Below are 21,146 nucleotides of genomic sequence, written 5' to 3'. Positions count from 1 at the left end.
AATTAGCAAAATTATAACAAAATTAACAAAATTCTGTGTGCAATTATCACAAATGAAATTCTACCTAGCCCCAATACTACTTTAATAGTTTTGTTTGTTTTAATTTAGGAAATGCTCCTTAATTGGGAAACAGTGAAGATCTTGGAATTGGCTTCTTACACATACAAAAGCCAAATGGAAAGTGGTCTTATGGGCCACTGGGTGTTACTTGTGTTCCAGAAGATCATGGGTATTGGAACTTGAGAAATATGCCCCTCATTTGTAAATGCTGCTAAGCAAAGAAAGAACAATACCACGTCCATCTCCCTCCCTGGTCCTACGGGAGATCCCTTAGAGCAAGAACTTACCTTTTGATTTTTGTGACCTGGTGGAGAATATGACTTTTTTTAAAAATATTTATTTATTTTTGAGAGAGAGAGCATGAACAAGGGAGGGGCAGGGAGAGAGGGAGGCAGAGGATCTCAAGTGGGCTCTGTGTTAGCAGCAGACAGCCCAATGCCGGGCTCGAATTCATGAACTGAGAGATCATGGCCTGAGCTGAAGTCAGATGGTTAACCGACTGAGCCACCCAGGCGCCCCAAGAAATGTGACTTTAAATAGAACTCAGCATTCATTGAGCACCTATTAAATGTTAAATTCTTTTAAAGCAGGGATTTTCAGTCTTGGCTCCATTGACATTTTGGGCCCCAAAATTCTTTGTTGGGGGAGGGGAATGTACTGTGCATTGTAGAATGTCTGATAGCATCTCTGGCTTCTGCCCATGGGGTATCAGTAATACCAGTCTTGACAAAAAAAACGTCCCCAGACACCCCAAATGTCTTTTGGGGGCTGAGTCAAAACCACCCCTTAAATGGAGTGAGGTAGAGACTTTAACGACATTTTTTTAGGATAAAACATATATGACCGTTTTATGCCAATACTTATACCAATACCCATACCCACACCCACACCCATACTTTTACTTACACCTATACCTATATCCACATTCATACCCACACCCATACCCATACCATCTGTCTAGACACACACATTCTTACAGAGTCCTTACAGAGGAGGTATTTGTTTGGAAGCGCTCATTGTAGACTTTTTTTTCCCCCATGAGAATCATTATAACTTAAGTAAATTGCTCACTAAATTTCATCTGTCGCCCGCGTTCCTGCTCAGATACAACTAAAGCCTATTGAAATTGATTTTTGTGTCGGCAACAGAGCAGGGATTCAGTAAGAACATGAAAGCTTCCCTTTCATTACTGGTCTTCTTTCCCCGCATTACTTTAGATTTGGTGGGCCCTAATTATATTCCAGTGCTTCTCCAGCTGACATTTCTTATGTTTTAATTAAAACTTCTGGGGGTTTGAGGACACTGTGGGAGAGAGTTTATTCATCAACAGCCCTGATAGTCAAGTGAGTCCCTATTTGTGTCCCTGCTGCCCGAGAATGATAGCTGGGGACACAGTGGTCCTTTCCCTTTGTTTTTTTCTCACCACACCGGTGCCGTTCTTTCCTTCCCCCATACCTCCAATTCCAGACCTGTTCTTGCTGCTGCCATAGACACTCTGTTATTAAGTAACCCAGACGGCACTGTGGGTAGACTGGCTTCCTATTGAAGCCATAAATTAGGTGAAATGAAATGTAGCACTGTCTTTTTTATCATCATCATTATTATTTATCTCTGCCTAGTTGCCTATGGTGCCTCGTGGTGCAAAGCCAACCCACCCACTCCTGACCACATGGTTGTAAATCTCCAAAAAGACAGGGCTGGTGTTGGGCTGTGATTGACAAACTGATGCAGGCCTGGGGAGAGAACGTAGTAGATCTTCTCAATCTGCAGCTAGGAAGTGGGATGGAGTGAGCAAAAGGGTCTGCCAGAAGTACTGAGGGGAAGACAGGGTCACCTCCTAAAGTAGTCTCTAAAGAGGAAACTGTTGATTCAAAAATCTGACAAAATGAGCTACTTTTCTCCAAGAAGAGGTGAATCTGTTCTGCCTCAGTTAGTATTCTCTCAGGAAAAGAGAACGCAGAGATAAAGGAACTTGAGCAGGGCAGTGTCTGGGCCTTGCTTCTCTCTTGTCATATCTTTCTCTCCCTGACCCTTTCCTAGGTCAGGTAAATTGTGAGATGGTGGAATGCAGAACTCTAATACCTGCTCACACCTCCAGGGCTCATTCCAGTGACCCAGAGGGTTGGTTAGCACTTGGAAAAGGGAACAAAAACAAAACCTTCTTGAGCAAGTGGCCTCTTCCTCCAGTTACCATACTGGGAGCCATTCTTACAATTTCTTATTGCTTGAGAGAAAAGCTATCTGCCACTCTGACGTAGACATTGCCTCAAATTCTGTCATACTTCTCCCAGGTTAAGCCATGATGGATCACTGGAGTCTTTCTGTTCACTGTGATTTGAGGCAGCTTACAAGGTCCACTAGGGCTAGAAATTTCACGTTTTCAGGTGTGATTTAACACCTACTCTTTGTCAGATGCTGTCCTAGACAACGACAGGACTGAGGACACATCAGGCCAAGTCCTTGCCTTTGAGGAGCTTTTGGCTCTAGAAGTATAGCAGCCATGTGCCTGGCAGACTGAATGTCCAAAGGCTTTGGGGACTAAGTGAGCTCAGAGGAGACAGGAGTTGACTCCAGTATCCTTCACACTGTCTACTGTAAGCTATTAGGAGCTGTCCACTGTTGCCGTGAACTCTTATAACCTGCGTCAAGAACAGCCCATCTTTGTATCTTAAGGAGATTACTCACATCTCTATTGTGCTGCACCCACGTATTTTAAAACGCCGTGCTCAGACTCTCAGATTTCAGAGTACTAAAATCTCACCCAATAGAAAAATCCCAGTAAAAAACAAAATAACCATTGAAAATCAACATAAAGTTTACTTTTACTCTTTAAAGAGTAATCTTTAAGAATGTTTCATTAAGAACATTTTTTTTTCCATCAAGTATCTTAATGGAAACTACTTAAATTGAATATCTCTGGCTTTCTGGGAAAAAAAATGCCACAGAGTCCTTATTTTCCTCCTTTTCCTGAAGTTGAGTATACACTTCATCCTGGACTGGTGTCCAGGAACCAGAGCTTTCAAATGCCATCTATATACGCAGGGGACACCCTGACTCAGGGAATAGGGAGGGCTTTTGTGCTGGGCGGGGAGGAGTAGAACATTGGGGAGGCTTAGGAGTTGGCTATATATACATATTCTTTCCCCATCTTTCAAACCCTACATCTAGGAGGTTCAAAAATCCTCCCAGAAATTCATGTACACAAACCATCAATGATTGTGGTACTTCTGTGGCATAAATTAGATGAGAGCCCATAAGGTCTTTGGTTTTGTGCTCCCTTTTTTGGATTGAGAGAAGAGGTTACTGGGAAGTGTGTTCCTGGCTTAAGGCCATGGCCAAGAGACTGGTTCTGCTACTTTTTTGAGCTCTCCTCACCCTGCAGCCTGTCTGCCTCATCACTGCTGTCACTTCAGCTGTGCGTGCCTTTCCTGGGTACAGGCATTAGGCTCCCTGCCATGGAATCTGCATACATTAACTATTGTCTGCTAAAAATTGTGAATATTTGATTTTTTTTCCTTTTAATCATCCATTTTGATTTATAAACTGAGCCAAACTGTCAGCCCTGAAGACAGGACTCCTAGGTTCCAACAAAGAAAAATGAGAGTCTTTTCTTCCCCACCCTGTGTCTGTGAGCAAGCCTCATTCTCAGTTGGCCCAGCCCTGAACAGTCTTGAAAACAATCCATTTTCTGCCTCGCAGAGGTGCCAAACAGAGGAATTCACAGTGACTGGTGTTGAGATGGGGAGCTGTTGCTTGGGAACTGTCCTGTGTCAGTGCCTTGCTTCGTCTTTGCCACAAGTCTGGATGCAGTGATGGCTGGATCTCAGTTCGACAGATACGGAGAGCAGGATTTTTTTACGCTACTGATGAATGGCACATACGGGCCAAGGAAAAATAAAGTCCTTATTTAACCTGGGGAAACCCTAGGAGCAGACACTGGTCCAAATATATCCTGTGACAGTTCATGTTCCTTGATTAGAAGGATCTTTGGAGTCTTTCATGAAGTTGTTTTGTCTACTTCTTTGACTCAAGACATGGTGTACCAAAGAAAGGTAGCATTCTTGAAGATGTCCAGATAGGTCTCTTAACTATGCTTTAATCTTAACTGGGACTGGCAAATCAAGAGTACTCCTTCACTCTCATCATTATAGCTCAGAGGGAAAGCTAAAGCCAATTGCTAGTCTCTGTGATCTGTGCAGAGGGCACGTTGATTGGCCTCTCTATCAAGTTTAAAGGAATTTCGTCTACTAAATTCGTTTTCTCGTGTCTTATTTATGAGTGAGATGATTGAGATTCTTGCTCACAGTCTCACCCCATCTGCTTGTACACTTTGTGCCTGGATAGAAATGGGGGAACGGGGTGCCAGGTGGCTCAGTCGGTTAAGCATCTGACTTTGGCTCAGGTCATGATCTCATGGTTTGTGAGTCTGAGCCCTGCGTCGATCTCTGTGCTGACAGCTCAGAGCCTGGAGCCTGTTTCGGATTCTGTGTGTCTCTCTCCCTCTGCTCCTCCCCCACTTGCATCTTGCCTCTCCCTCTTTCTCTCTCTCTCTCTCAAAAATAAATAAACATAAAAAAAAAAAAAAAAGGAAAGAAATGGCGAGAAGTGGAAGAAACTGATATGGACAGATGGATGGTGCTGAAGGTTCATGGTGACCATGAACCTGACTACAACCCTCAGATCTCACTACTTGTCTCACTAGTAAGCACCTATTTGCTCTGAGTCCCTGCTGTGCCAAGCACTGTAGGAGGTGCAGGAGGTGCAGGGTAAATATGTATCCAAGCCATTCCCTGGCCTTGATGATTCGATCTTCTGAATATCTCTTGATTCCATCCACTTTTCACCCCCTCCCTTACTTCCATCCCAGTCCAAGTTGCCATCCTCTCTCAACTGAATTAATTAGTAACTAACGTTATAAATGCTATATTTCCATCATCCTTTCTATTTCCTCTATTCTCTGTCCTGTCCCTAGAGCAATCTTCTCAAAATGCAAACTTGGTGACTTTACACCCTTGTTTCAGACCCTTCACTGGCTGTCCATTGGTCTTACGATAAAGGCAGAATTCCTCAAAGTAGCCTGTGAGCCCTTTCTTGGACTTGCTAGACACTTTCTCTCCACTCCAGCCATACTGGCCTATTTTTAGTTACTGAAATACTCTAGTAACCATAGCATAACAGGACCTTTGGACATGTTCCCATTATCTAGATATATTTCCTAACACTCAACTTAGTTCATTTTGTTCATCCTTTAGGTCAGAGTTTTTGTAAAAACTGAAAAAACAAAACAAACAAACAAAAAACAAAACAAAAAAAACAAAAAAACTTTCACCTCAGATCTGGTAAGAAATATTATACATTAATATCAAATAAGGAAGAAAGAAAGAGGAAAAGGTAAAGGAAGAAAGGGAGGAAGGGGAGAGAGAGAGAGAGAAGGAAAGGAAACAAAGGAAAGGATAGCAAGTAAGGGAGAAAGAGTAAAGGAAGAATGGAAGAAGAAAGAAAGAAAGAAAGAAAGAAAGAAAGAAAGAAAGAAAAGAAAGAGAAAGAAAGAAAGAAAGAAAGAAAAAGAAAGAAAGAAAGAAAAGAAAGAGAAAGAAAGAAAGAAAGAAAGAAAGAAAGAAAGAAAGAAAGAAGAAAGAAAGAAAGAAGAGAAAGAAAGAGAGGAAGGATGGAGCCTTTGATTGAGTTCCCTGGGAAACAAATTTTGAGGACAGAGATTATAGGAAGTATTTTGGGGAGTGTTCTCAGAATTAACACCTGTGGGAGAGTAAAGATAGTTTTGAGCAGAGGAAGAAGTTGAATGCACTTACAAGGCCCTAGGCAATCCCAAAAATCCCAAAAAGGAGCTTTGGAGTTGGGATGGCCCTTCAGAGTTGTTCCACCTTCACATAAGTGATGCAGGCTTTTATATTCCCACATCTACCAGTCACTGAACGCTTGCTACCTTCATTAATAGTCATCGAATGCTTACTCCCTCTAGTCAGGGAGTATGACCTTGGGTCTAGCTGTTCTCTTTGGCTAAGGGCAGCTCCTGAAGAGAAGCAGAACACCTAGGTACTGAAGAAGGGATTTGTGTGGCACACCACAACATCCGTTATAGTCCATCCCTTGTGACGTTTGGACCTGTGTATTTTGTATACATTTGGAAACAGCTCCTCTAGTATTCTAGCTGGTCTCTTCTCTTTAACAAAGTTATAAGAAGCCCCCAACTACATCTTATCTAATGGTTGCAGCTTATGCTCATCATTTCCCTCCTCTACTATCCATTTCACTTCTCCTCTCCTTGGTTAGTACTTTTGCTGTCTGTGTGCCTGACCTGTTCGGGTGACCTGATCCTCGTTCCTGAGAAGTCTGAGGCATGCTTACCATGACTTTCTCAGGCTTGACTGTGCCGTTGTCCCTTTACCAAAATTTTGGGTGGCATTAAAAATAAAAAAAAACTACTTCTCTTCTGCAGCCTGAGGATAGAAAAAGCTTAGGACCAGTCCAAGGAATGAATTATCAGGGTAGAAGAAAAGGTTGAATCCCCAACTTGAGTCTAATTGGGAAGGAATGAGACTCTGAAACTTGAAAAGGAGACATCCAATTTGATGTGCTTGAGAGCTTGAAATCTTCTATTTCCCTGACCCCTCTGAGCCTACAGCAGAGATGTCCCCATCTTATTTGAAGACAGTGCACAGGCCTCAGGATTTAAACCTCAACTCCCTGATGATTTTCACAGATTGCCTTCAGTTGATGGTTAATTGCTCTTGGCTTTTCTTTGTTTTTCTCTAGTACATCAATGGCTGTCAGCAAAAGCAGAAGCCATCTGATTCCTTTCTTTTTTAATTACTGTTTCTTTTGGACCTCTCAAAAGTCTGAAATATTGGAATCACTAGTGAATTCTCTTGCACCTGTATCCTACTCTACTCCACTTCCCTACTAGCGAACATCCCGACAGTGACACTGCTGTAGCGTGCCAGGGGCTATCCGAGAGCCACTGATAGGGGTCTCCTTGCAGCTACTCTAAGAACCTGTTTCCTCAAGCCATTCCTGTCACCGGGTGTCTTAGGTAGAGTTCCTCTGGAAACAGACTCTGAGATGGAGATTTACATGCAGGAGTATTACTGAGGAGTGGTCTTAGGGTCTATACCTATGAAGAAAATAGAATTGTGCAGAAGAAAGAAGAACTGCAGTGCAGTCTTACAAAGACCACAGCCATCGCTAGAGGCATCAGGAGCTGAGATGGTCCTTCAGAATTATCCCACTTTAAGGCAAGAGGCCTGGGACTTTTATACTCCTGTGTCAACCAATCATTGATTTGTCAATCTTCAGGAGGGAGCATGACTTTGGCAGTGCTTTTGTAGCTGAGGGCACTTTCCAGAGATTGAACTGGCTGAGAGCTATCAGATGTTTTGGTCTTGAAGGAAAAGTCTGGGTGGTGCACTGTAGCATCAATGATAGATGATAGATAGATAGATAGATAGATAGATGTAACCATGACATTTGATCCATGAAACAACGGCTGCCATTACTACATGTTCTACACTCTGATTTTTTTCCATTTGATTTGATTTATTTTCATGGTTCTTTGTGGGGTTTTGTTTATTTTTTAAGTTAGCTCTATGCCCAACATGGGGCTTGAACTGACGACACTGAGATCAGCAGTCACATGCTGTACTGACTGAGCCAGCCAGGTGCTCCAATTTTCATGGTTCCTATGATGCACATTTTGAAAATCATAGCATTGCTATGATCAGTAGGGTTCATGTAAGATACTGTGGAAATGCAACAGTAGAACACTCACTTGCAATTAGGAAAGTGAAGTCTTCCTCGATAAAGGGGAGATCTAATCTAAGCTAAACACAAGGAGCTAAAAACATTCTACCTGTAAGGGAGCCCTTGGACAGCAGGGAAGGAAAGAGTAGGTAGAGTGTCTGCATTTTCCACAAACCCAGTTTGCTCATGTGCTCTGCTGGAAAAAAATGTATTTCAGTGACCTAGAAATGAAAGTACTCTTTCTTCCAGGCTAGCCTCAGGCTACCAGCTCTAAAGCCATCTTGCTGTTCCTTAAAAAAATAACAGCAATAACAGAGCCAAGGCTTACATGGCTATTTCAGACAAAACCATTGTTTTTCTTTTGCATTCATTTTAGGAAGGAGGTAAAGGGGTAGAGTACTATAATCCTTGAGTGATTTAGATTTCACTGCAGTGTTGAGTTATTTTGCAAAGAACAAGAACCAGCAGATAGGGTTTTTTTTTAACCTCAAGTGTGAGGAAAAAGAAAGGAAGAAGGGGAGAGAGTGTGTTTGTATGTGTGTCTGAGGATGGGGCGGGACCACACTCACCAGTTCTGAGTGACCCCACACCCTTTGCTTTCCTGGATGTGAGGCCCATTCTTCCTCCTTTCTTGGGTACAGGCTTATTATGCTTGAGGACATGATTGGCAATAGGCTTGGATCCTACTCGAATACCAATTATGCCTTTCTAGAATTAGTCTGTTATTTTTGTTATTGTTGGTTATTTCAGGGGAAAAAAAAACCACTTCATTCTTTTATTAAAAATGACTCAGCAACTACAGTTAAATAAGATATTTTTTTTCTAATTTTTGTGGAGAAAAAAATTTTAACCATTTGTCTCCCTTTCAGGTTTTTTTTTTTTTCAGAATAAAAATTATTTTGTCTTTGGTTGAATATGTATTTTAGATCCAAATATAGATGGAGTCTATGTTTAGATTTTTTGTTTCTTTCATAAGTGAAAATAAATTAAAATTAGGGGTAATGTTAAATTTTCACTTTAAAATTCTCCTGTCATACAGCATGGAGCCTGGAGCCTGCTTCTGATTCTGTGTCTCCCTCCCTCTCTGCCTGTCCCCCGCTCGCACTCTCTCTCTCTGTCTCTCAAAAATAAATAAACATTAAAAAAATTATTTTTTTAATAAAGTAAAAAAAAATAAAATTCTCCTGTCATGTTGCCTTGCAATCAAATAAAATTCTTTTTTCTTTTAAATCCTACCTGAAATAGAGATGAATGGTTCAATGTTTAACTCCAGTTAAGTAAAATATGAAAAGAAGATTTGTTTAAAATAATTTTTTTAATTTTAATGATAATAATTTTTAATTCAAGAGCTGGATGGCAGAATTGGGAAAGAGGAGAAAGTGCCCTGGCATTAGGTCCTCATTAATTGTAAGATATTGGCCTCATCCCAAAAAGGGCAGTGGATTAGGCACCTTAGGGTCTCTTCCTACTCAATTTATTTGTGACTTTATGAACACTTTATGTGCCTCTTCAAACGCTGTCCTAACAATGACGGCGCCTCAAGTTTCTAGTGATCTTTAGGTCAGCTGACTCCTGGCTATTCCCTCAAAGTCAGCCTTAATCTGGATCCTAATTGAGGCTGACATTCTCCAGTGATGTAAAAGGCACCTCGTGCCAGGCGGCCTCCTTTGTGGCCCTCCTCTATCAAAGGTTGACAGCTCAGCAGCCTTCCTATTCCAGAGTGCGGGGGATGCCTTTGCCCGGGACTGAGCTGAGGCTGCTAATTGTTCCATCTCCAGGATCTCATTTAAGCCCAAACTGCCATCCCGGGGTGTATTATTCAGTCATCTGTCAGAGCCATCGAGAACTATTCTTCAGCTTAGAAGTGAAATTTAAAATGGGAGAGAAGTAGGTTAATTTTTTTTTTCTCAGTGTTGCCTTTAATGACATTAGAGCAGTTACTAAAATAAAAACAAATACCAAACAACAACATACTCTACATTCAAAAAAGTAGCAGATATTTATTTATTTCAGACCAAGAACTACCCAGTGCCTTGTGTTTGAAATATGAAATGGATTGCTTGTATTATGTCTGCTCCCTGACCTTGGGCCCAGAGCAAGAGCTAGACCTGCTTGGCTCCCAAGCTGCTGGTGGAAAGAACTAGGTGTTGACGTGTCTTTGTTACAAATTATTAATTCCAAGAGGATCCCCTGTTTCTTAAGGAGTTAAAGATCAAGTGCACTGTTTCTCAAACTGCGTGTTGACAGAGGTGCTTCGGGCTCCCACAGAGGAAGAGAAAGAGGTGGCTGTCAGAGCAAACCGGAGTTTGCTGGTCAAGCCTCTTCTTGAACCAGGAGGATTCTATATAAGATTGGGGGGAGGGGTCCTAGGCAGGGGTCTCCTATAAATGAAGCCAGAGAAGAAGGAAGGGAGTGTAGGAAGGAAAAACAGAGGGACAGGTTCTTTGGGCCCAGTGCAATAACAGAAACATGAACATGTTCATTGGTAGCACAGAGGTGAGTGATTGACAGTGAGGTTTCAGAGAAGGTGGTACTTAAGTTGAATCTGACAAGAGTGAATAAATTTACTAGGGATTCAGGAGGTGAAGGGTGTCTTAGGCCAAGGAAACACATCATCAGAGAGGCAAGAAACAATATGGTACATTTAAAGAACACAAATAGTTTAGTCTCAAGGACCACGGAATAAGAGCAGATGGGAGCCTACCAAGGTGGTATGGCAGATAGAGGGCCAGTTCGTAGGAGGCCCTGCAAGCCATATGCAGGTGGTTTTGCCCTTATCTGGCTGTATGGAGCCATTAAAAGAATTTCAAGGTGGGGACGCTTGGGTGGCTCAGTCAGTTAAGTGTCTGGCTTTTGGTTTTGGCTGAAGTCATGATCTCACAATTCGTGGGTTCAAGCCCTGCATCGGGCTCCGTGCTGATAATGTGGAGTCTGCTTGGGATTCTCTCTCTCACTCTGTCTCTGCCCCTCCCCACTCACTCTGTTTCTCTCTCTCAAAAAAAAAAAATAATAATAATAATTTCAAGGTGAATCAGCTCTAGGATACCATTCAGACCCTCTATATTTGCCTTCAGTTTCTCTACCCTCTTTAGTGCTTTAGTAGAGAAACAGCCATTGTTTAAGGTATGATTTATGGCCCTTACTTTAAAGACTTTATACAGTTGACCACTGAACAGCATGAGCTTGAACTGCATTGGTCCACTTACATGCAGATTTTTTACAGTATGTATTGTAAATGTATTTTCTCTTCTTTATGATTTTCTTAATAACATTTTCTTTTCTCTAGCTTACTTTATTGTAAGAATACAGTCCATAAAATACATCACTATAGGACATATTTTTTTTAATGTTTATTTATTTTTGAGAGAGAGAGAAAGAGTGCAAGAGTGCAAGCAAGGGAGAGGCAGAGAGAAAGAGAGAAAGAGAGAAAGAATTCCAAGCAGGCTCCACACTGTCAGCACAGAGCCCAGTGCGGGGCTCAAACTCATGAACTGTGAGATCAAGACCTGAGCAGAAATCAAAAGCCACCGACTGAGCCACAGAAGTGCCCCAAGATATATGTTAACCAACCGATCTATGTTATTGGTAAGGCTTTTGGTGAATAGTAGATTATTATTTGTTAAGTTTTTGAGAAGTCAAAAGTTATGCATGGATTTTTGACTCCACAGGGGTCAGTGTCCCAACCCTCACACTGTTCGGGAGTCAACTGTATTCCCAAAGAAAAGCTGTTGATTCCTTTGCTATGGTCAACATTACAGCACCATAGACTCTTACTGGGACCTGGACAATTCCAGAGGCCGTTTAGTGTTTATCAACAGAGGGCGCTGTTGCTACTTCTCCCTTGTGTGAGATTAACTCTCTGCCTGAAGTTAATATTCCTGATCTCTGGACACTGAATTGCAGTAGCACTACACTACTCACTCAGTCATTGCCAAAACTATTTCCAAATGCTCTTTGCAGTGGAAAGGGGTGGTGGTAACAAAAATACTTGCTCCCCTCACTTTGAGCCACTGAGCCCTTTTCCCCCACATTTTGCAGAGGAGGGAACCAGGGCTCAGATGGGTTACATCACTTGTCTCGGATGAACCTACTGGTCATGAGCAGAACCTGGACAGGACTCAGGCCTCTGGAGCTTCAGTTCAGGGCTCTGAGAGATGACACTCCCGGCTCCTCCCTTACTGTCTTAAAGGTCGAAATAAGTAGGAGGGGCTGTGCCGTGTCCATATTGAGTTACCAACTTGATGCCTCCTTCTTTTAGCTCTTTCCTGACCAAGGAGGAAAGGGAGCAGGATGAGAGGCCGGAAGGTGAAGGAAGTGCTACTAGAGTCAGAGAAAATAGATGCAAAAAGCTGAGAAAGATGAGACGCAAAGGGGCAGACAGCACTAAGCCTCTCCCCTCTTCCCAACTACAAGCATCCATCACCTGCTGTTTTCATCCATAAACACACCACTTCATCTGTGGGGTGAGCACCCACCATTCCAGGTACTGGAAACACAACGATGAGACATGACCCAGGCCTTCATGAGTCACGTGGCCTAGAAGGAAAGACAACATTTAACATGAAGCACAGGACAGGGTCACAAACAATCATAGGCAGCATCTGCTGACAGCTGATCTGTGCCAGGCATTGTCAAACACTTTATATACATTATCACATTTAATTTTCACGGCCATCCCAGGAGTCAGGTACCGTTATCTCCATTTTTCAGATGAAGAAACTGAAGCCAAGACAGTTAAGAGACTCGCCTAAGGTTATGCAGCTGGGATTTGAATCCAACTGATCTTGGAAGCAGCATTACACTCCCGGGGAGCAGTCATAGTTGAAATGTATTTTAGAAGACATATATGAAATGCATTTAGAAGTTAGACATATTGGTCATCCCTGCTACTGTGTGAGAGTGGGAGGTAGACTTCACGTATCTCAAGGAGCAAGTGAGGAGAAATCTTCTGTTCTGGTGTTGGCCCCTCACCACACCCTATTCTCTTCTGATTCTGTGTGGTTGACACTTCATTGTGGTTCCAAAGACTCAAGTTGCCCATTTTCGGGGAAATAGTTGCTTCTGTTCAATGTTGTCCCTTTGATCACAAATTTAGATTTATTGCTATCTGTTTTATTCTAGCCTCACTTTTAAGATAGAGATTAACTTACAGTCTCAAGTAATAGCAGAGTCAAATCCAGTTGAGACTGTTAATACAAGATATTTTCATAATCAAGGAAACTAAAGTTTCTTCACCTACTGACTATTTTCTGACAGAGGAGATACTTGTGTCTCCACACCCAGACCTAGCTCCCCTTCCTCTCACACTAGCCCTTACCTTGGAGAGAAGATAAAAACAAGTTATTGAATATTGCCTTTTTTTGGTTAACTTGACAACCGTTATGAAAACAAACCCAAAAAACCAAAATGATGGAGATGTTTTACAAAGTAAATGCTAAATAGAAATTGATCCTTAAAGCATTTAAGATTTCTGTGTGTGTGTGTGTGTGTGTGTGTGTGTATGTGTGTATCTGTCTGTCCATCTCTGTCTGTCTGTCTTCCCTATCGGTGTTCTATAACAGTGATCTAGATAATTGTTCTCTATAGTTGGAAATGAATGTAGACATTGCTTATCAGAACTAAAGTCTTCTATTATTACTTTTTTTCTTTACAGGGTCGTCATGTTAAAACGGGCCAGCTTGCAGCCATTAAGGTTATGGATGTCACAGGGGTAACGTATCTTTATTTTGCCATCTCAGTAGCTATATAGTTATGATAGAGAAATTAGTGAAAAAATCATTTTTCAGAAATAGAATCTTCTTAAACATCTAAGATATTTCCTCACTGAGCTTAACATAGAGCAGTAAGAGTATTCAACATCTGACTGAGAAGACCAGGGATAAACCATTCTAATTAAATTAGAAACCTCCACACTGCCTTATGTAGAGCAAATAATGTGTTTCAAAAATTTACATAAACACAACCAAGGATATTTGCATATGAAGACAGAACATGGATTTGAAGGTATTAAAAGAATAATACAGAGATTACACAGAAGAGATGGGTCTTAACAGTTTTCCCAAAGGTCCACCTAACGCTGGAGTAGATAAGAGTTTGGGTAGCTCTAAAATCCTAGTAGGATATTTAACATAAACATTTCCCTCCTCGAAATTATTGACCAAATAACCAAAAATTCTTGTTATTATGGAGCAACACTGAAACAAAATTTCTGCCTGGATGATCAAAAGGAATAGACTTTATTTTAAATACAATCTTATGCTTTCAATCTTTTTGCTGTGGCTATTTAAAATATTTTAATGCCTTTTTGAGAGTACAGAGCAAAAATCAGACTTGAAAACACACACCGGACATCAAAAATATGTTAATAATTTTCTATTGTTCTGGGGATTTTTCTAAGATGTCTGCTTGCTGTACATAAAAGCTAAAAGACCAAAGTCTTCCATTTGGCCCAGAAGTGGTTTATTTGATGTAAATAGACACAGAATGAATGAACCACATGAAGATACCAAGAACCAACATACAAATTTTAAAAAGGCACACAATATATCTGTTTGTCAGACAGACTTCAATCTATATATATCTTTTCTGGCCTAGTTTGTTACCTTTGATAAGTATACATTATATGATACACTGTCTACCGTAATACTAATTTCACTAATGTTCATTTATACCACACTTCGTACTGCCTTCCTTTCCTTACTTATTAATGATCTGAGTTCATCTTTAAATTATAGATACCTTTCAGTGGCAAAAAATCGTTCCCATGTTTATTGGCACTTTGATAAAGTACTACTCCCTTTTATTTGTCCTTTCATTTATTTATTTTATTTTTTCAAATACGTTATTCAAATTTCAGAGGTTGCAAACCAGTTCAGATACTTAATCTCTATTAGTTTATTAGTTCACCTGGCCTTTACTGAATAAGAAATTGCATGTAGACTATATGAATTAGGTTTAGATTCTGCCACTTGAAACAGAAAACTCAAAATAACAAAGGCTGGAGCACAATGCAAGTTGTCTTGCTGTCTCATGTTAAAGGAGTCTGGAATCTGTAGCCCAGGGATGTATGGCAACAGTGTGACCAAGTGTCTTCCACCCTAAAGGTCACTTCCATGGTTCAAGGTGGTTGTCAGATTTCAATTGATCACATTCTTTGGCGGCAAGAAAAGAAGAGTGAGTGGGTGGGAGCAGAAGGGTACAGAAAAGAGCTCCTTCCACTAAAATCTTGTCTACTTGTATACAACATTTCTAGTTAACTTCTGCTTTCATTGGGTGTACCTGGCTGCAAGGGAAACTGGGAAATGTAGTTTTTTATTCTCCCAATATGTGCAGTTAAAAATCTGGGTTCTGTTAGTCAGGCAGGAAGGGAGAATGGATACTGGTGTGGTCAGTTAGCAAATCTGACACAAAAGTCAAGATCAGGTACTATCAGTATCTACACAGAAACCCATTATAAGTTTGTAAACCCTTTGCAAAGTGTTTACCACAAAACAAGTCAATTTGTTTTGCAATTCTGCTGAAGTCATACTACTATATTTTCCCTGGATTGAATAGGATCTTCACATAATGTGATGCACTTGGCAGTTTAACAATTGCTGGTTGTGGGTGGGGTCCAAGACATTCATGCTGCAAAGTTCCGTTGTGTGGCTCTGTGGAACCGACAGTTGATTTCCATTGACATCATTAATCTCAGCGCACAAAGCTGTATGTTGATGCGCAAAGTATGACTTGAGAGCACTGGATATTACTTTTCTAGTTTCTTGTTCTATTTTTGAGACTTCAAGTTGCTTGAAGAACCACTGACTATTGTTAGACCACCTTGCTTTGGAATCAACACAGCTTTTTATCCCATCGTATGTATTCTCAGTTTAAGGAGTGTCAGCCCTTTTAAACTGAGTTCCACAAGATAGCGAAGCTCAACAGAAAATAACTTGGGAGTCTCTTTTCTCAATTCTCCGGAGGATGATACAGAGCTAAGGCTGTTGCCAGCACATAGGGAGTCGATCCGTTGCATACAATGTATGCTTTATGTTATTGAGGCTTAATTTTCTAAGGGAACCCTTTTTGAAAAGGCTGAGTAGTTTCCCTGATTCAGGCACATCATTGACTATTTTGTAACCATTGACGCTTTATCAAAGATAAATATGGATAACACATCAGGAGATAGTTTTCTTATTTCCCTCGGTGTCTGATACAGCATCAAATGACTTTTGTATCACCCCCTTCCTTACACACTACAGTCAGTGTATGATTTCCTTTGTGGAATTTGTGTGGTATCCTCAGAAAACAATCTATTTCATTTTGCCATGTTGTCTTTTGTGTATTATGGAATGCTGCAAACGCTTCTTACCAATTATTATAATTGCGCTCATTATAGCTGCTCTGTTAAAAATGGAGATGAATTCTCAAAGGTCGTCTTTGTTAATTGTCTGCAGTGATCTACTGCAAAGTTACTATAGTTTATTGTAATGAAATTGATAAAACCATAAGCTTGAAATCAATTTTTAAATTATTGTTTTTATTCTACACCACTTTCTTTTTTTTTTTTTTTTTAATAGAAAATAGCCACAAAGAGAACTGGATATAATGCTTCTGCTCTTCTGGGTTTAATGCCGAGACACTTCCAAAATTGCCAATATTTGCTTCAGAATTAGTACTTCGACTCAGACTCAGTCTTTGAAGTTGTTTTAGTTCCTGAAATAATTATGAGAATTTCTTCATTTCGCAGCTTTCTGGGGATTCCTTCCCAGCTGGGTTTGTGTACTCTAGATTTGCCTACAATATCTAAACAACATTTCTCAAAGTGGACCACTAGCTTCAGTGAACTGTCAGCCCTCTGGTGGTCTTCATGAGAAAGGGTCCTGGGGGACCCTCAGAAGCTGCCTTTTCTACAAGCTCCTCAAGGAACTCCAGATTCGTGAAAGTCAGAGGGGCACTTCTCTAGGCTTTTAGATTTGCTGCTTTCTGGCCACCATATGTGAAGAAACTGTGGTTCTTTGATCACCCTGTAAATGATTCTCATTTTCATTTGGAGAAAAATTCCTGGTGTAAACCAGTCCCTTTACAATGATACCTTGAAGCCCACACAGGACTTAAGGAGATAATAACTTAATGCCATAGGCTTTCACCTTTACAATGACTGGTTCTGATCCTATTGCTCAGGACACTGTGGGGTGTAGTACCAAAGCCCCCGTCAAACCAAATGAAGCTGAAAATGGAAATTATTGGAAGTCACATAGTGTGATTAGGAATGTTGGCTCTCTCTATCTTTGTGCTCTGCTTTCCTCCCACCAACAGGTCCAGGCTCATGTTCTAATTACTTCATTATTGTAAGTCCCAGCAAAGTGCCAGTCTGAATATCAGTGGTGCAGCTTGGGTCACGTCCCTATTCCTGAGCCAACCCTTGTTTCCTTCTTCCATATCTGGATTGGGTGCCTGGCCCTGGAAGCTACAGGGACTAAGGGCTGGATGATTCACGAAAGGACGATTCACGAAAGAAAAACACGAGAGATATTTGAGGAAAGGGTGGGAAGGATGCTGAGTAGGTAAAACCGGGAGAATTGCAGCACTGTGCTATCAAATACCATTGCAGTGGATGTGCTTAAAACTGATTTGGTTCTCAAGTGCCTGTCTAAGTGCCTTTGTTATGTTGCAGCCAGAAATAATAATAATGGTAACTAACACTGCGGGAGTGATTATTACAAGCCAGACTCTTTCAAGCACCTTCTATATTCTGATTATTTAATCCTTTCAGTAACCTACAAAACAACTTCCATTAGCAGCGCCATTACAGAGATGAGAAGACCGGGCTTATTAAGTGTCTGGCTCAATGTAACGTGTACATGGTAGGGTGACTATTTCAGCCTGAGCGATTTAACTCTATCCTTGAAATCCATCATCTCAACCACATTGCTATAGGTCTCCAATTAACACAGAAAGGCATTTAGTGTTTAATTTACTGTGTGTTTTTTTCCCATTAATATATTCAATAAACATTTACTGAAAACTGAGTTTCTTCTGATGGGCACTGGAAATTCAAAGATGAAAAAGTGCCCCTTTGTCTGCAGGGGAACTCACAATTATATAACCTCGCCCCAAATATTTATAAGTGAAACGAATCCATTTTATAATAAAGTTATAAAATTCATGAACCAAGCTACTTATAAAGTTTGATATTGACAGTGAGGTAGAGTAATTAAGCCCAGGAAGGACAATCAGACAGATATTCCTGGCCAAGGAGACAGCCTGTGCCAAGGCATGGAGGCTGAAATAGCATTGAAGTATATTCTGGAAACTATTACATGATTTAGTTTCAAAAGGGCTGAGGAGAGAGTGATACAAGATTCTTCTGGACAAGGTAGGGCCAGGTCATGAAGGAAGTAAATAGCATGACAGGATTTTACATGGTTTTCAAACCTTCTGTTTTCCCAATAGAACATTTTGATCACATCCTCTTAGGCAAAAATCCAATATATAAAAGAAATATAAACTTTTTTTTTTTTAAACCAGGGATGGGATGCTATACGTCCTGGTCCTTTCCCCCAAACCAGTGCAAGAGCCAATGTGGGAGCCAGAAGTTGAACAGTAAATTAATGTGATGGGATTGTCTACTAGGAGGATCCATTTTAAACCCTGTTTGACTGAGTTCCTATTTCAATTCCTGCTTACTGAATTCCTGTGGCTGAAGCTCATGACCAGCCTCCATCCTTCTTTGAAGGGTAAGGAAGTGGTCTCCCTGGAGCCTCTGGTAGAGGGCTTTGCCCATAGTTAATGTTGGCTAAAACTGGACCAAAAAAAAAAAAAAAATCTTTTCATCCGGATTGTTTTGAAGAGTCAGGGTACATACTGCTACAAGCACGTTTCGTTCCTCTCTCCCAAAGAGAGACTGTTCAGGGGAGCGATTGGTAGCACAGAACATAACCTTATTAATAATAGTCATAACAACAACATCCATGGTCAAAATAAAAATGGCTGAGTACTTATCATATGCCAAGCACTGTTCTACTTAATACAACATATATTAGTCTGTTTAATCCTCGAAACAACTCCCATTAGCGGACACTGCTACTGTGTTCATTTTACAAATGAGTAATTAAAAGCATGAAGAGCCTAAGTAACTTGTCCAAGCCCCACAGATAGTAAATGGCAGAGTTGGAATTCAAAGTCAGCCAGTTAGGGTGTGTCCACTCTCCCCACAGCCCTGTTTTAGGAATGAAAGATGAGGGAGTATCCATGGAGCATGGCCTGCAGACTCAGGTAGAGCTGAGATCACCTACTACCTCCTTACTGACAGTGACCTTGGGGGGGATAGGGGCAGGGATGGAGGGAGAGAGAGAATCCCAAGCAGGCTCCGTGCTCTCGGCATACAACCTGATGTGAGGCTTGAACTCACAGACCATGAGATCATGACAGCCAAAATCAAGAGTTGGACACTTAACCAACTGAGCCACCCAGGCACCCCATGAGTCTCATTTTTCTTATGTGTTGGCTGGAAATACAGACATCACAAACTTATACTGAGGCTAAAATGATATAATATCTGGTGCTTGGCACATAACAGGTCCTCAATAAATGATCTTAATTATTAGTCCTGGTAAGATACAGTGAATTCCTGAATGGGGCAGTCGATAGGAATGGAAAGAAGAGTTTAGAGCATGCATTGAACTTCTGTCATTAGTAGATGATAGTGTGGAGATGTCAGCCTATGCTGTGAACTGTGCACCATCCCTGGGTTAGTCTCTTGTTGATGTGTGTAAATGGTTTGAATCAGCCCTGTCTTCATCACCTCAATTACAGAGTTATTAGTCTTACCCTGAACAATGTCTCACCCCAAGCATGTACCAAATGACCTACTATAGAGCAGGATCTAGGAGAGAATGTATATAGCTAGATTCTAGAAGCCAAAGATTGAAACCATAATTATTCGTTCATTTAAGAATGAAAGGGTGTGCTATGTTCTGGACTGATAGCAATGAGTAGAACAGACACAGGCTCTGTCTTCTGGAATCTTACATTCCAACATGTATAAAAGACATGAAAAATAGCTGAACAATTACTTAATCACAGTTTTGATTAGCTTCTAAGGACTGTACAGAGGGTATTAAGAGAGAATTTAAGAGGAAACGAATCTATCCGGGTGGCTAGTATGTTTCCTGATAAAGTGACAGGTAAGTGAGATCTGAGGATGAGTAGATCTCGGTTTTGTGTTACTAGGGCTGGGAGAAGGGCATTCTCAGGTCTAGGAGTCTCACTCTCAGGTGGGTTCAACAAAGCCTGGGAATCGGTAAGTGAGATCCGAGGATGAGTAGATCTCGGTTTTGTGTTACTAGTGCTGGGAGAAGGGCATTCTCAGCTCTAGGAGTCTCACTCTCAGGTGGGTTCAACAAAGCCTAGGAATCCCCAGCCCACACCCTTCTGCTTCAGAGAGCCCTCTGGACGCCTCTTTGGGACTTCTCCTTTGGGGCTTTTCAGGTTGGCATCTTTAGCAGACAGATCATCTGATAAAGCACATGATGAGAACTTTTAACAAAGAAAAGATAAACATGTTATTTTTGTGTCCATAATACCTTTTACCTTGGAGGCTATATTTAGTGCATCAGTTCTGTATGGTATACAGCATTTGGAACTTAGAAAGCTTCTAGAGCTCTAAAAATGAACAAGCTGAGCTGCCCACTGCCTGCACATTTCAGCATCTCCCCCTGTCTTGCCTACAGACTGTCCCCCTTTTGGTGGCTTATGTCTGTCCAGGTCTCTGCACACGTGCATGCACACTGGGTGTATAGACTTGTCATATATGTATGCACGCATGTCAGACAGATTCCTTAAGAGCAAAGAATGAACCTGGAAACTACTGTCTATGCCCCCAAACTAATGAGGGTGAACAATGAGGCTCACTCATTTTTAAAAATATTTGTACATCATTACGGTTTGTATTCAGTAGTGCCTTTCATTTGTGTACCTCTAAGCATTTGGTCAAAATTATAGTTAATTCTCTTATGCCCCTAGTGAAGTTGAGATACGTGTAGGGGAGGATGTTGGCACACAGAGGTATGAGGAGTACCTGGATCATTGAGCGTGCTATTCAAATCCAGGTTTGCAACCAGGCTCTTCGGTAGCAGACTGTGGGGTCTCCTTCTGTACGTTCACCCCCTCCTCTGTGCTGCCAGCACATTTCCATTTCATATGTATGTCCACCTTTGGACTTTATCAGGTTCTCTCTTATTGGGCGCTTTTTTTCTTTTGTGGCTTGACTTTCCCATCAATATGTTGGCTCTCTTCCCAGTGACTTGAAGCTCACCCCTTGTGTTCCCTTTATGGAAAGTCCTCCC

The 21,146-nt window shown here is 41.2% G+C and overlaps 1 protein-coding gene across 4 annotated transcripts in view; it reads left to right on the top strand.

The window, feature by feature from the left end:
* TNIK (TRAF2 and NCK interacting kinase) overlaps window positions 1–21,146 on the top strand; it is a 396,007-nt gene that overhangs the window by 219,553 nt on the left and 155,308 nt on the right. For all 4 annotated transcript variants that reach the window (XM_030330590.1, XM_030330591.1, XM_030330587.1 and 1 more), the window contains exon 3: window positions 13,472–13,528. In XM_030330590.1, coding sequence (XP_030186450.1) covers window positions 13,472–13,528 — 57 coding nt within the window. The remainder of the gene's footprint in view (window positions 1–13,471; window positions 13,529–21,146) is intronic.

This window comes from Lynx canadensis, chromosome C2 (genome assembly GCF_007474595.2).
Source record: "Lynx canadensis isolate LIC74 chromosome C2, mLynCan4.pri.v2, whole genome shotgun sequence".
NCBI lineage: Eukaryota > Metazoa > Chordata > Mammalia > Carnivora > Felidae > Lynx > Lynx canadensis.
Note: the sequence above shows the minus strand (reverse complement) of the source record. Positions and strands in the feature narration are given on the sequence as shown.